The sequence below is a fragment of the Pinus tabuliformis genome, chromosome 1_2 (genome assembly GCF_031772625.1).
Source record: "Pinus tabuliformis cultivar Carrire ecotype Pingquan chromosome 1_2, CPIR1, whole genome shotgun sequence".
In the NCBI taxonomy this organism is placed as follows: Eukaryota; Viridiplantae; Streptophyta; class Pinopsida; order Pinales; family Pinaceae; genus Pinus; species Pinus tabuliformis.
Window position 1 is genome coordinate 230104024 of NC_142298.1, and position 14446 is coordinate 230118469.

General features: G+C 36.2%; 1 protein-coding gene across 1 annotated transcript; it reads right to left on the reverse strand.

The window, feature by feature from the left end:
- Positions 1 to 8291: 8291 nt before the first annotated feature.
- LOC149205242 (myb-related protein MYBAS2-like) lies at positions 8292 to 10681 on the reverse strand. Its single transcript, XM_089393428.1, has 4 exons — positions 10563 to 10681; positions 9882 to 10327; positions 9338 to 9467; positions 8292 to 9256 (listed from the first exon to the last, which is right to left on the reverse strand). The coding sequence occupies exons 2-4, from the start codon at positions 10018 to 10020 to the stop codon at positions 8599 to 8601; spliced, it is 927 nt and encodes a 308-aa protein (XP_089249554.1). The 5' UTR covers positions 10021 to 10327; positions 10563 to 10681; the 3' UTR covers positions 8292 to 8598.
- Between the last annotated feature and the right edge of the window lie 3765 nt (positions 10682 to 14446).

The window sequence follows — 14446 nt, forward strand, 5'->3', positions numbered from 1 at the left end:
AATTTCTAGCATTTCTTCCCACCATTTTAGCTGTGGTATTCTGGTTATTTGAAGTTTTCTGAGAGTCTCATCAGTCTCGGTATACTTGGAAAAGGTAGGTTGAATTGGAAACAAGTGCTTTATTTCATGTTCTACATAGAACAGGTTCTCTAGACTGTCATAGAGAACTCTGCCTGTAGGCAGTGCCTTTGATCCTGATGCACTTGTTGATGAACTTGCCTAGTTGTCTGCGTATTGATTCAACTTGTCCACATAATCTATATGCCTCATTAATTTGTCATTAATAACTAAAGGACTAGGTAGCCCCTTGCTCTACAAAATGGAAAATTTCTCTATAAAAGCATTAATCTCTGCCTGCATGTCAGGGCATCTTCTTTCTAAATTTTGCATCAAAGTCCTTTTTGTTAATACCCTTTTGATTTCTAAAATGGTCCCTATTCTGTCTTCAATGCTAAGTTCTTCAAGCTGGTATTTATTCTTATTATTCAAAAAATTCATGAGCTTGTTGGCTTCCTAAGGCATTCTTACTAATTCTGCTCTTGTCTTTTGAATTTCTTCTTGGGCTACCTTTACTAAATCAATCTGCTCAAAAATTATTTGGATTGATGGCCAAACATCATTTATTGATTGAGTGATGTTTTCCCAAAGAATTTTTCTAATATCTGCCAGAGGCTTGTCAAACGTAAGGTCCTTTTCTAATTATTTCACTTTGTTTTCTAATCCTTTAATCTCCCTTGTCTTTTCTGCAACATTTATTTTTGAGAGATCATACCTCTGTCCTAAGTTGTCATATTGTTCTTTTACCTTCTTTAGCTCTGAAACTTGGAGTTTCATCTCCTCCATTGATTTTACCAGTTCCTCTGTGCTCAAATTGGTAGTGCTATCCTGTGTTGTTCCTGTTGTTCCTGTTGTTGTTGTACCTATGACCACATCTGCTATGGCTGCTGGAATGTTTGGTGCCAGAGCTGTTCCAAGGGTTGAAGGGACTGCAGTTGAGACTATTGGTATGACATTGGGAGGCTAAGAGGTTGACTCTCCCTGCTTGTCCTTCAATGATTTTTCTAGTTCTTGCTCTGTCTCATTCAGTCGTTCATTAAGTTTTAAGGGTAAATCCATCAAGTATTTTTCAAATTTTTTCTTCATGATCTCAGCAGTCTGTGGATGCCTTGAAGGAGGCAACTTTAGCTGCTTCCTCAAGGCAGCAATATCTTCATCTTTATTTTTTATTAAGGCTTCTATAGCCTTCACATCTTTCGGATCATGACCCAATCCAATAATTATTTCTTCTAAAGATTTTATTATGTTATCTTTAGCCTGTGAGGAGGCTTTTTCCTGCTGTAGTTGGGAAGTTGTGTTATTCAAAGAATTTTCCAGCCTTTGGGCCATCATGGCCTTACCAGTCAATGTAGAATAGATCATTTCTCCTGTTTGTTTGTGCAATTCAATTTGGTCCCTAGGATGAATGTCCTTTTCCATGACCTCAAAATTGTTCCTGAGATAGTCTGCTGCTGATTGAGGTTGTTGCACTTTAGGTTTGAAATAACTCATTATCATTTTACCTTCCTTGATGTCATAGGCTGAAATCAATCTATTTTGATTGGTGGGGCCATTTTCAAATATTGATTGTAAACCTGAAGCCTCAATGGATCATTTCTCACTTTTATTTCTATAAATGTCCTCTTGATATCTGAAGTGTCCTTTCCTGGTGGTCTGAAAGATGATACCTCTACACTTTGTTGTCTCTCTAGCTCCTGTCTTTGTGAGCTAGTAGATGTCCCACCTGTTTCGAATGTTTGATGACTATCTACTCCTTCTTTCCTTTGACTATCAGTAGTCTCTTCAAAAAATTCCTCCTCTGAAAGAGGATTTAACCTTTTCCTTTTTGCACCAGGCTTCTTTGATGGTCCACTGGCAAGGGTAGCTACTTCCCTGTCTCTCTTTTTATCCTTTTCCTCATTCAGAAGAGTCTTCAAGATTGGAGGTTCTCCCACATTGTCTTGAGTTGGAGGAGTGTGAATTTGGGCCTGTTCCTTATAAGTTTCAGGCTATTTGGACATTGTAGATTTCTTTGTGGCCTGAATGTTGGTTTCTAGTTCCTTGCCTTTGGATGTTCCTGTGGCTGGTGTGTTGGTTTCATGTGAATGTTGCTGAGAGGTTCCAGCTGTAGAGGGACCAATCCCTGCCTTTTGTACCTGCCCAAAAGAATCTAAGTCAAGTGTTTTCTCAAGATCTCTCATAACATTCTCAATATTGACCTGTTCACTATCATTTTCTACTAGGGTCCCTTCCCTCCATTCATCCATATTTTCAAATTGTTCAATCTCTAGGATCCTATGGTGTATGTATGGTGACAACCTGTTCTTCATTCTTCTATCACAAATAAAGCTGTTAGGGTCATATGGTATCCACCCAAAACTTTGTGTAGCTTAAAGTGATCTAAAATTCTTTATGCTTCTCTCCATGCTTCCCTAGTGTTACAGACAAAAGGGCCTAACTGATTCTTGATTCTAAGTTGAGCTTTCTTCTTGGCATTACAAAATGGACCAAGTCTGAATTTATCATTTGCATGAAATATTCCAATGCAAACAGTCTCATTGGAACATATTTTGGTAACTTGAAAGGGCAGAGCTCACACCCATATATCCTGATTTTTGTATGGTTCTTGCATAGGTACCATTCACCTATTCTTTACTGCTTGGAGAGCTATATGATCCTCTTAATGTCACCACTGATCCTAGGAGGGGAAATCACTGTCAATAAGGTGGTTGCTGGATGAACAAACTGATCAATGAACTCATTGTCGGAGTAAGGGGAATCTAAGGATGCATGGAAGATGGGACTCCAAAAAATCACAGACCTTGGATTGCCTTTGGTGTCAAGTTTCATGACAGGGAAAGGAAATTTTTTTTACTGATAATACAACATGAGATGATATGTGAAGGTGGTATTTGAAAATTCCTTCATTGTCCAATCTCAAGAACTGGTCATGAATCTTCTTAGCAATATAGGAGGCATAATCATACTTAACAACAAGGGGCTATCCAGGAGTAAAAATTGACAACAACACTAGGGTTACCTCATCAACAAACTCACTAGTGTTAAATTCCATAATTAAAGATATCATATCAACAATGATTCTTCCCATATCTGTGAAGAAATTTTGCAGATAAGGAGGTGGGCCCTTGGTTTGATGTTTCTGTAACATGAAAGCTGACGGATGTGATTTAGTTCTGATTGAGACAATTGATTGGATTTCTCAAGTAAAACCATAAACAATATAGGATGAGATGTATATTAACCATACAAATGCATACACAAATACAAGATTCAGAGATATACAAGCATATGGAGGAAAACTCAAATAACTTTATTGATAGAAGTAGTAGAAGGGAGGATTACAACCCGTTTGTCTGATCCAACGCCATCCTCCCAGCATGAAATCCCTCTTCACCTCATGAAAAGCTAGATCACCGAACACTACAATGTTTCACAGAGAAACCAACAGCACTTCCTTACAAAATACAAAAATCCAAACTCTAGATCTCTAGGATGAGGGATCCATATATAGATATTTGCAGGTGGGTGAGTGAGCTTCTAGGATTTTCATTAGTGTCATTTCACTGATAGTTCTTGGTTCCATTTGGAGATTTCATGATCTCTTACTCATCCCTGGGTGAATTCAGAGAGGCAAGTGTCAAATGAGCAGTTTCTAGAAGATTCTCTGGGTTTCCACCTAGCAAACTGCCTTTGCCATTTGTCTGCTCTCACTCATCGCACCCTACAGAAGGGATTTTCAGTATGCATCGCACCCTTTGCATGTGACAGGTGAGATGCATTGCACCCTCAGCATGGAGTAGTCTGTATGGTCCAGTTTTGACTAGTTCTGAGTAGTTTTTTAGGGAGAACTTCTGGGAAATGATGTAATCAGCTGACCTTGTTCCTTTAGGGTATGAAACAACACTTTTAGGGGTTTAGAAGCCCTTGGTTCATGGACATATGTGATTGGGGTTGCAGTGCCCAAATATGTCTATAACATTCTTGTCTTCGCCTTGGTGAGTGTGTTGAATGGGTTGGATTGCATGCGTGCACTCAATGACATTCATGCTGCTAAATTTCTTGCATGCGATCAACAAAAATGCTCACAATGTCTGCTCTGTGTCAGCTGCTGGGATGGATCCTTAACTTGTACAGGCGCAGTTTCATCCACGAGTGCATGTTGCGCTGACTATTTTTATTGTTCGTGTTGTAACTCATTCGTCTGTCTGTGCAGCTTCATGTTCTTCCTAAGTTACTGCTTCAGCACATGCAACTCCTTCTTTATTCCATCTTCCGCCTTCGCACGATCTTGATGTCATGTCATCACTTCATATCCAGAGTCTCCAAAGTTGCTTTCATCATCAATGGACCTGCTTGAGTTTGCAACCTTGTTCTGCCTTCGAGTTGTCAACAACCTTCCTCTTGCATTCATTGTGTTCACTGCATTCGATATGCCACCTTCATCTGCTGTTCATGATGTTGCTCACTATGATGTTGCTGCTTGATGTCCTTGTCTATGAACAATTTGATGTCTTCGTGGGTAGGCAAGTCCATGGACACTTGATCGAGTGCATCCCCAAATGTGCTCTAATTGGTGTCTTCGTCTCTTCTCTCATGGAAATGATTGTACCTGTACTGCTGAGAGGCAGATGAACACCTGGGATACCTAAAGACATGGCAACACTCACGATAAGCAATCTGTTAGTCGAAAACTGAAATGAACATGAGAACTGTCTTGCAACATACCTAGGTGCATGATCATGAAGGTTGCCCAATTTTGGTCAGGAGACGATTTCCAAGACTGCACAAGGCATAGTTTGGGATGCTGGGAGATAGACTGACTGCTGGAACTTGGGTAATGCACAGTCCAGTCTGGTTGTTGACTGCTAGGATTGCGCAATGCACAATTCCAGCTGGGAAGGACTGCTGGCCTAGGGACAGATTTGCGCAATTTCTTGGGCCAAGCAGCCACTGTCCTCCAGAAATGCGCAAAACAGTCCTAGAGGCCAGTGCTAGGAAGGAATGCACAAATCTGGAGAGGAAGGTGAGCCTTCCTTTCCCATATTGCGCAATGCAGCCTTGGTGAAGGCAGAGCTCGGGCCAAGGTTGGCCCGACTCGCCGATGGGAAACTGAAAGCAAGTAAGTCAGTGAATGCATGGTGACACTAAGTGATAGAAGAAGTGATTAACAATGCATGAAAAACATGAATGAAATATTCAGCAAACAGATCAACATGCATGTGGGTGAGGCAGTTCGTCGATTGGGCGAACGTCTGTGCAAAACAGTTTCATGCATGCATCAGTAGTGAGATAGCAACAAAAACTAAAACAGAGCTAGGACAAGCTAGTATGTATGTAAACGACAACAAGAATTCACCTAAATAAAGCAAATAATACTCCCACAAGTGAAAACACAAAAAGCGACAAAAATGCAGCACAAGGCATGGGAAGCGAGCTTACCCCAAAACATCTGAGCTGAATGTGCCGACTGCTACTAGATGTGATGTGGGATGTCAGAGCTACAAAGTTGATGTGGGGAATGAGCTCTACAGTGTCTGGTTGATGAGTTTTGATAATATTGAGGTTGTGACGTGCATGCCACGAATCTAGGGGAAGCGACACTTGGTGGAAGGTTTCAGAATGTCTCCTTGCATGTAACCTCCAACTACTAAACATAGATCCATGAAACAAGGGATGCATTTGCATGCTACCTTGGGAGAAACAACCCATGTCTGCAAGTCTGTTTTGCTCAGTCCTTGAGGGAACCAGTGAACTCAACTTCACATGCAAGAAACTGCTTAACTGCTGGAGGAAAATGTGCATTTCTCGCTGGGAGCTGGGTTGGCTGCCTAGGAGATTTGCACAATTTTTGGGTGGAGAAGCTGACTATTGCCCAGATTTGCGCAAATCATGGGTTGAACAGCCTGCTGCTGGGAAAATTTGCCCAAATCATGCTGGGAGGGTTGGCTGGCAGGATTGCGCAATCTTGGAGCCCAGCAGGATGTTAGAGAGGATTGCGCAATTTATGGAGGGAAGGCTAGTTTCCCTCCAGAAATGCGCAATTTTCAAGGGGACGCTGCTCAGCCTGCACCTCGAACAAGTCCAGGTGAGCAACCGGTGAAGGGAAAAGATCAAACTGTGATTGACAGGGTACCTTTGAGCAAGAAAGACACTGAAGCTTGAGGACTTGACGAAGCGAGACAAGTTGTTGTGTAAGGTTGGTAGGGAGGCTCCAAAACAGGTTAAGGCAAAATTTTGGAGGGTGATTGTAGCCGCTACAATAGAACCATGAGACCTTTTTGTTTTATAAATTATTTTTTTCTTGTACAATTTTATATTCATGATGGTTATCATATAATATTTGAGGATTGTATCCAAAATGCAAGTTTGATTCCAGATCTCTAATATAATTCTTTCTTTTGATTCTCTCAATGTTTAATGATATTAGAAACACTTTGCCATCTTTTTAAAGTGTCATGTAAAAAATTCATTATGAATTGTTCAGGTATGCAAGCATTTGTGTCAATATTGACTTTTGTAAAAGTCTTCCAAACTAAATGTTGTTGAAACATGAATTACTTGGATCATGAAAAGCTATTTTTAATAATTAACATTATCAATATTATTAAAAGGGTCACCATCTATAAGAAATGTAGCTTAATGTTATAAATCATCCTAGAAAAACAAATGAATAGTATTTTAAACATACAAATTGACAACTATATGATCTTATTTTTTAGAATGTTGAAAAAAAAATATTGGACTTTCACCTTTTAAATTTTAGAAAGACAATAAAAAAAATAATAATAACATGACATACCGAATAGAGATATTATAAAAAAATAAATGTAGGAAATTTATCTTTATAAAATTTAGTTCTAAATAATATCTTACTTGAAAAATAAAAAAAATATATGATTATTAATTTTAATGAGAATAAATATTTTTTTGAAAATTAAAAAAAACATAACAACCTATATCTTATGCATCTATTTATAATAAATAAGAAAAATAATTAAAAAAAATAAAATAATCAAATAAAAATCGTTTAATATTTTTTTAGCAGATATTTATATATGATTTAATAACGTTTTATATATTTTTAAAAGATAAATTATGAACTTTATTATTATCATTATATTTATAAATAAAATAATTATATATATATATATATTAATTTGAAAAAAATCTGTGGTAAACCAGCAAAATATTAAAAAAAACATAATTCGGATCTGTGCAGTTCAACGACGCAGACTGGGATGAATTGAATTAAAGTATAAAGTGAAAACAACGGCGGCTTCGACCTTCTTCTGTGAAGGCACGTGGGATCTCTATGCCTTATGCTTCGAGCTCGTCGCTCAAGGGCATAAATACAATACCAGCTGCAGGATTAGTTTCCCGCTGCGCCATTTTCCTGTGATAAATAGTTAATTTTGCCATCAACGTTAAACCTCTGTCAATATAAACGGAGAAAAAAGGAGGGTCTTAACCGAATCTGCAATCGGATAAAGGTTGCCGTTTGAACATACAACTTTTACACAAAAGGTGCGTGTATTACCAATTAATCTACATCTAGTAAGTTCATAAACTAAATTACTTTTTACCATAAATTCAATACAAAATTAAATTAAATTTAATAGAAACCTAACCATTTTTATTAAAAAAGCTGTCGAATGACAAGATCACCCCACGAGGTTTCCCTTTAACCTTACACTGAACACTAAACACAATTTAGTTTGTTAAAGCTTTTACATGTGATCTGATTATTGCAAATATGTGTCATACCATGTGTAGTGGATTGAAGGTTATTTGTTTGTTTATTAATCAATAAAAGTAAGTTCGCATTCTATTTTATTTATTTTCGTTCTTCATATATATACAATAAATATGATAAGAAACCATTAACACGATAGATAGTGAAAAGTTTTTGATTCAGTAAAAAATAATGAAGAAATGGTTATATGGTTGTAACGCATCTCTTTAGTTTAAGATTAGTTTCTAAATTTTAGGAGGTTGTTTACAACTACTTGTATTTAATATTATAATATTCATTTGATGGAATGTAGAGTGAACGAGATATGTTTTGAGTGCACTCTCCAGATGCTGTACACACCTGTGAACTGCCACTCCTTCATTTAAATCAAAGTTTGATTTTTATATGATTGAATACGGTGTTGAGTTATCATTGTATATATTTTCTCTATGTTACTTTTGGGTTCATTGTAACCAATTGTTTAAGCATTATGTAAAACAAATTAAGAAAAACAGAATCTTGGATCAGTATTGCACTTCCAAAAGTCCAAGGCTGGTAACTCCACATATTAGACAATGTTTGGCTACATAAATATCTCATTGCGCTGAATGTGTTTCCAGAATGAGAGGAGAGGCATTTGACGAACGCAACACAATTTGAATAAAGTGCAGGATAAAATTATGGGGCTAACAATTTCGTAGCACAAAAGGTGTATGTAAAGAGTTGAAGAATTGCAATGCTGCCTGCCAAATGATTTCACAACAAACTGATGACATGGCCATGGATTTAACATTTTCAGGCGTTGCACGTCACATATGATGAGCATATGAAAATGGAGAGTGCGATTCGCATTGTGAGACGGCAGGAGTTGAGCAAAGGTTCCACAGCATAAAATCTGCCCCCACATCTAGGCCGGAATATTCCAGTTCGCACCCATATGGATACAAATAATCGGTAATCCCCGTGGCGTTCGAATTTGCGCGGGAAGAAACTTGTAACACTCTGGCTGCATCGTCTTCTATTGGAATTCCTGAAGGAAATCGGTAAAGTATGGGGGGCGGGGCTGCATCTACTATGTCCCTTTCAATTGCCTGGCTTCCACTGACAAGAGCCGACAGGGTATTGCCGCCTGGTTGGCCCATATAATCCATCTCGGTAACCTCTAAATCTGAGTCACCCCTCATAAGTAATCCCTTTCTATGGACTAGTTCCTGAGGCGCGGAGGACGAGACCGTAGGGATTTCAAGATCGACACTGGCACTGCAATGCTTGTCTTCATACACCTGTTGCTCCAGTGGCGCTGTTGGTATTTGCTCATTCTTAACTTGTTGTTGTGGAAGATTAGAATTTGGAGAGGCATTGCTGTTGTCTGCTGTATGCTGAAGCTTCTTTTTCAGATGACACCTCCAATAATTCTTTATCTCGTTGTCCGTTCTACCGGGCATTCTTTCTGCTATTAACGACCATCTAAAATAACAATAGTCAAAAACCATTAGAGTACGATTGTGCCATCATCACCCCATCCAGCCCTAGAAATAGTTAGCATACCTGTTACCCCAGCGGGCATGTAGATCGATTATCACTTGTTCTTCTTCCGGAGTTATATTACCACGCTTAAGATCTGGCCGCAGATAGTTTACCCATCTCAGTCTGCAACTTTTACCGCATCTCTGAAGCCCTGAATGATCAAATACCAACCCACCATAATTATTGCAACAGTCTGTCTCAATACATGAGAAAAGCTTACAATTATAGCTAATTGTCAAATATGGATCTATCATATTCTGTCTCTACTGATCACACCACGATTAAAGTTTTGAAATTTAAATATCTATTTTCAGCAAGGAAAACTCGTTTAATACTTCAATCTTATCCTAAATGAATTCAAAATACCCAGCGAGCATACATATTTTAAGGTGCTAAGAATATCGAACCAAAAAAGAAAGGAGTTGCGAAGAGAGCAAAAAATGGGTAACTTTGCACCCATATTTCCAGATTAACTTCCGCCTATACCACTCACAATTAAATCAAGAAGAACAGAATGCAATTTGAATTGAGATGAAAGATTAATTTAATTTTGGAGCGAGCGTACCTGCTGCCTTGGCTAAAGCACTCCATCGGCCTTCACCGTGGAGTCTGATATATCGTAAAAGACGAAGATCTTCTTCAAACGTCCATGGACCTTTCTTTAACTTTCCTTTGTCTGCAGAGTAGGGCCACCTTGGATTCATTCTTTTTCTTCTTTTTTGTTTCGCTTGTTTTGAACGCAGAAACCTTACAGCTTCTAGCGTACTACGCTGCAGTTAATATATTCCACCAACTCTAATCTTTCCTTTGGCTCAACGCAAATAACATGAGATGTGTACTTATATATAAATGCCTCACTCATACAAAATGTTTGAGGGGTCCAAATTTCGTAGCCAATGAGTGTGTGACAGCACTCAACGCTATGATTCTTTAAATATGGCTTTGGCCTACAGTCGCATGAAACACGCAACGCATCACAATGTTCAACAAGTGATGAGCATGCAGAAACACCTAAAACTCCAGAAAACAACACAGATAAGATATGCTGCGTGCGTACACATTGTTATTGTTTTTATGTGAAGGCATTTATATATATATATATATAGGAAAGTTGCACACATAAACGGCACAAGAAGCAAATAGCTTTTAAGGGATAGAGAGACCATAATATTCCTTGGGCGTTTACGTGTGCTGGTGATGAAAAGAAAAGGAAAGCGAAGGAATAATAAAAGCCTGAAATTCCAACCTCAAATCACATTCACTGTGTGCGCGACTAGTGGGCAGTTGCATCGGATTGTGCACGATAACTTTAAGACGCCAGTGGTGAAATAATATAATTCGGAATGGGGCCGGTGGCTGGTACTTATATATATGATTGACCCCAAAAGTATATTCATCAGACTCGCGAATTAGGAAAACATTCATTGTTGTAACTGTTTGAGATAAAGTTATGGATGGGAGTCAAGAATTATTATTCTACTGGAGTGGGCGTGGGACCTTGAGGAACTGATCTGCAAATATTTGCATTGTGCGCACGCGTTTACTTACGACTCCACAAAAGCAAGTTAAGTTATTCGTGTCATGTCCTTATGGTTTCCCCTCAAACTTTTCCAATAAAATCCGTCTCCATTCATTCCATGATGTTTGTAGTCGCTTTCATTTCGCCATGAAATTCCTACGGAACTTGCACAGCAGGGTTAAAGCATTTGCGTAAAGAGAGGAGCGCGGGTACAATTTGATAATGCCTGTTACATCAAATCTCGTCTCCGACTGCCCATCATCTACATTCATCTAATCTATTATGGAAACTGTATGCGTCATCATTATCATCCTTCCTTTCTGGGTTTTGCTTTTCAACACCCTTCCTACTATTTATTATTATTTTTATTTATTTCATTTTTGGATCATCTACTAAACTTACCTTTGTGTGTGTGGATAAGATTTATGTGACATCCTACCCACTCACTCTAAGATGCGTCTAAAAGTGAAAGGAATGAATGAATGAATTGGATGAGTATTAATTTGGGATTGTTGCCTTGCCTTGCCTCCTTATTTCCACGTTCCAATTGACCTGCCTTCATTTTTAAATCGAATTTATAATGAATGGCCCAAAAGAAAACTTCAATTTTCACATGATGACTGCCTTACTTACACTTTAAAAACACGCTTCTTTTTTCCAAGTCTTCTTTTACATACATTATACATACTGCATGTGGTGTGGTGTGGTGTGGTGTGATAAAAAGTGAGTGGTAGGCATGAAATACATTATACATACTGCATGTGGTGTGGTGTGATACGAAGTGAGTGGTAGGCATGAAGGAAGGAAGGAAATGAGAGAAGCACATTCCCCGTACTAGCATAGCACATGACATGAGAGCACATGCAAATGCGTTTTCTTCTCTTTTTTGATATGCCTGTCATCTTCAAATCACTGTGTACTTTACCTTCTTTAAGTCAAAAGTCAAAGTGAAGATATATTGTGTGCGCGATTATGATGACGTTATTCTTACGATGGAATTGTTTTCTTTGGCATCCATATCAATCATTAGAATATTATTTTACTTTATTATCCATGTCTTATAATCTTATAAAAATATGTGGATGTGTTCCAATCATGCTGCATCAATTTAATCTTTATGTTTTTTTTCTTATTATTATTTTGTTCTCAATGTCTCTTTATACATATCTCGAAAACTTTTCATATTTGAATTATATTATTTTTTTAATAATATTTAGGGTTATTAATTTAGTTTTTATTTTTGCATGGTGTAAATAAAATTTTTGGTGATGTTATATGAAATGATAGGTGGATTTTATTTATGATTTGGAATGACAATTTAATTTTTAAAATTAAAAAATAAATAAATTATTAATTATTTAAAAATAATTTAAGTAATTTGGAGTGTCTTTCTACAAGTATCTAGGAATTGATATTCATCACAAGTTCAACTAGAACTACAGTATTGAGAAAAAGATTAATGGGGATGGAAAGCTTATTTTGGTTTTGAAAATAATTGTAAAAAAGGATTAATGGGGGATGGAAAGCTTATTTTGGTTCTGAAAATAATTGTAAAACGACAAACCTCGCAATGTCTTTGTTGAGAATGGTTATAGCAGATTCCTGGGTCAGAAGGCTTTTCTCAAAGCTTCTATTAAGTCGGTTGCTAAAAAAGATCATAAAGATCGAACCCCAGGGGTCCATCTGCCTTATGTTTTAGGGACCACTGATAATTCTTAGGATGCATAATGTTCCCTCGACCTTTAGATCCATTAACAACATTCGTAAATCCCTCAAATCTGTAAAGGACGCTATCAACCTTAAGGACATGAAGGGGGTCTATATTATTCCTTGTTCCTGTGGGACCCCCTATATTGGTGAGACTAGGCACTCCATTAATCAAAGAATTAGTGAACACGCAGCTGATCTTATACATAGGAGAACCAAGTCTTCCAGCCTAGCAGAACATGTGGAGAAGACCAAACATCATGTCTGTATTGAGGAGGTCAATGTTATTGCTAGAGTTTCGCAATTTCATCAACAAAAATTTAGGGAAGCCATTGAGATTGAAAGGAGACCAAGCAATCTCAATAGAGAGGACGATTCGAAGATTAGTTGCTGGGTCCCGACCCTCGCCTCATAGTTGTTTCCTCCCCTTCCGCCCCTCCCTCTTTTTATAGCTTGTTCTTAGGTTTTCCCCTTCTTATCCTTTAATTCCTTTTTGGATTTCTTCCTTGATTTCTTATAATCCTTTTCAATCCTTTCCTATAGGGTTAGATTATATAGTATAAGATATTTAATGAGCTTATTTATGTTCTAAATTCTCGACTTTTCTAATATGTTTATTTTAGTTATTATTATAACAATTCAATAAATCCTTACTAGTACTAATTTTCCCGGGCAATAGTAAGACTCGTTCCCATAAAGTCTACTATATATTGATACCCTATTCATATTGTATACTACTTTTAATATAGGTTAGATATTAGTAGAGAATTTCCCCCTTTCATGACTAATTTAAAGAGATCTAGTATACATAATTTAACAATAATTATAATTGTTTTAATCCTTTCATTCTATAATAGTATCCATAGATCTACTAATTTTACATTAATTCAACATAATTTAATAGATGTTAAATATTAAATTCCCCCCTTTTTTTCATGAATAATCTAAAGAGATATAGTATATATAATATAACAATAACTATGATCATTTTAATCCTTAATTTAGACTAATACTATAACATTATTATAATAAATATTATAATATTAATTATTGGTTATTATTTTACCATTTTTATTACTAACTATTATTTCTAGCTATTTTAATATATTATACCAATTTTAATTTAATATTAATCTCTTAAATAACATATGTTAAATATCAAAATAATATTTTAGCATTATAATATTATATAATTAAAATTGATTAGTCATATTGAGCCGTTCTTGTTTATCTAGTCTAACCTTATATAGTCGTTTTTCAATATAGCCATTTTTTAGCCAAACCTAACCGTTGGATGATATGCTATCCCTATTTAATATGTAGCCTTGATCTGGTTCTTCAACTTGTCTTAATGATGAACCACACTCATTGGATCAAAACACGTTGACAAATGTTCTATCATGTGATTTCCACCAAAGAATTTCTCATAAATTAAATTTTGATTAATTATATATAGAGGGATTGGGTAGTTGTGCTTGTTTATTTGCTGATCTATCAAAAGGTAGTGGTTTAAGAGTGCACTTTGTCATCATCAATTCAAAGTATTTAATAAAAAACATTAGAAAATATTAAAATAAGATTTAATTTTTTTTTATCATAAAGTAAGAATATATATATATATATATATATATATATATATATATATATATATATATTTTATATAAAATATAATTTTTTTTTTATGTATTTATGAATTTAGCAATATATTTATGCTTGTCCTTTGATAAAATTAAGTTAATTATATTTATTAAAAGTAATTACTGAATATTTTCATTACTAATTGAAAACTATATATTCAACAACAATATTAACAATAATAATTTAATTTTAAAATTATAACTAAGTGAAATATCAAATTGGTATTAAGACTCTATTGTTTATGGAATAAATAATCAATTGTTGCT

What these genes read in the sequence shown, in the direction of transcription:
- LOC149205242 (XM_089393428.1), bottom strand. Translation starts at nt 10,020, where the DNA reads ATGAATCCAAGGTGGCCCTACTCTGCAGACAAAGGAAAGTTAAAGAAA. An exon ending in TGCTTTAGCCAAGGCAGCAG is followed by an intron (nt 9,468 to 9,881) that starts GTACGCTCGCTC and finishes TTGATCATTCAG; the next exon opens with GGCTTCAGAGATGCGGTAAA. An exon ending in CATGCCCGCTGGGGTAACAG is followed by an intron (nt 9,257 to 9,337) that starts GTATGCTAACTA and finishes TTGTTATTTTAG; the next exon opens with ATGGTCGTTAATAGCAGAAA.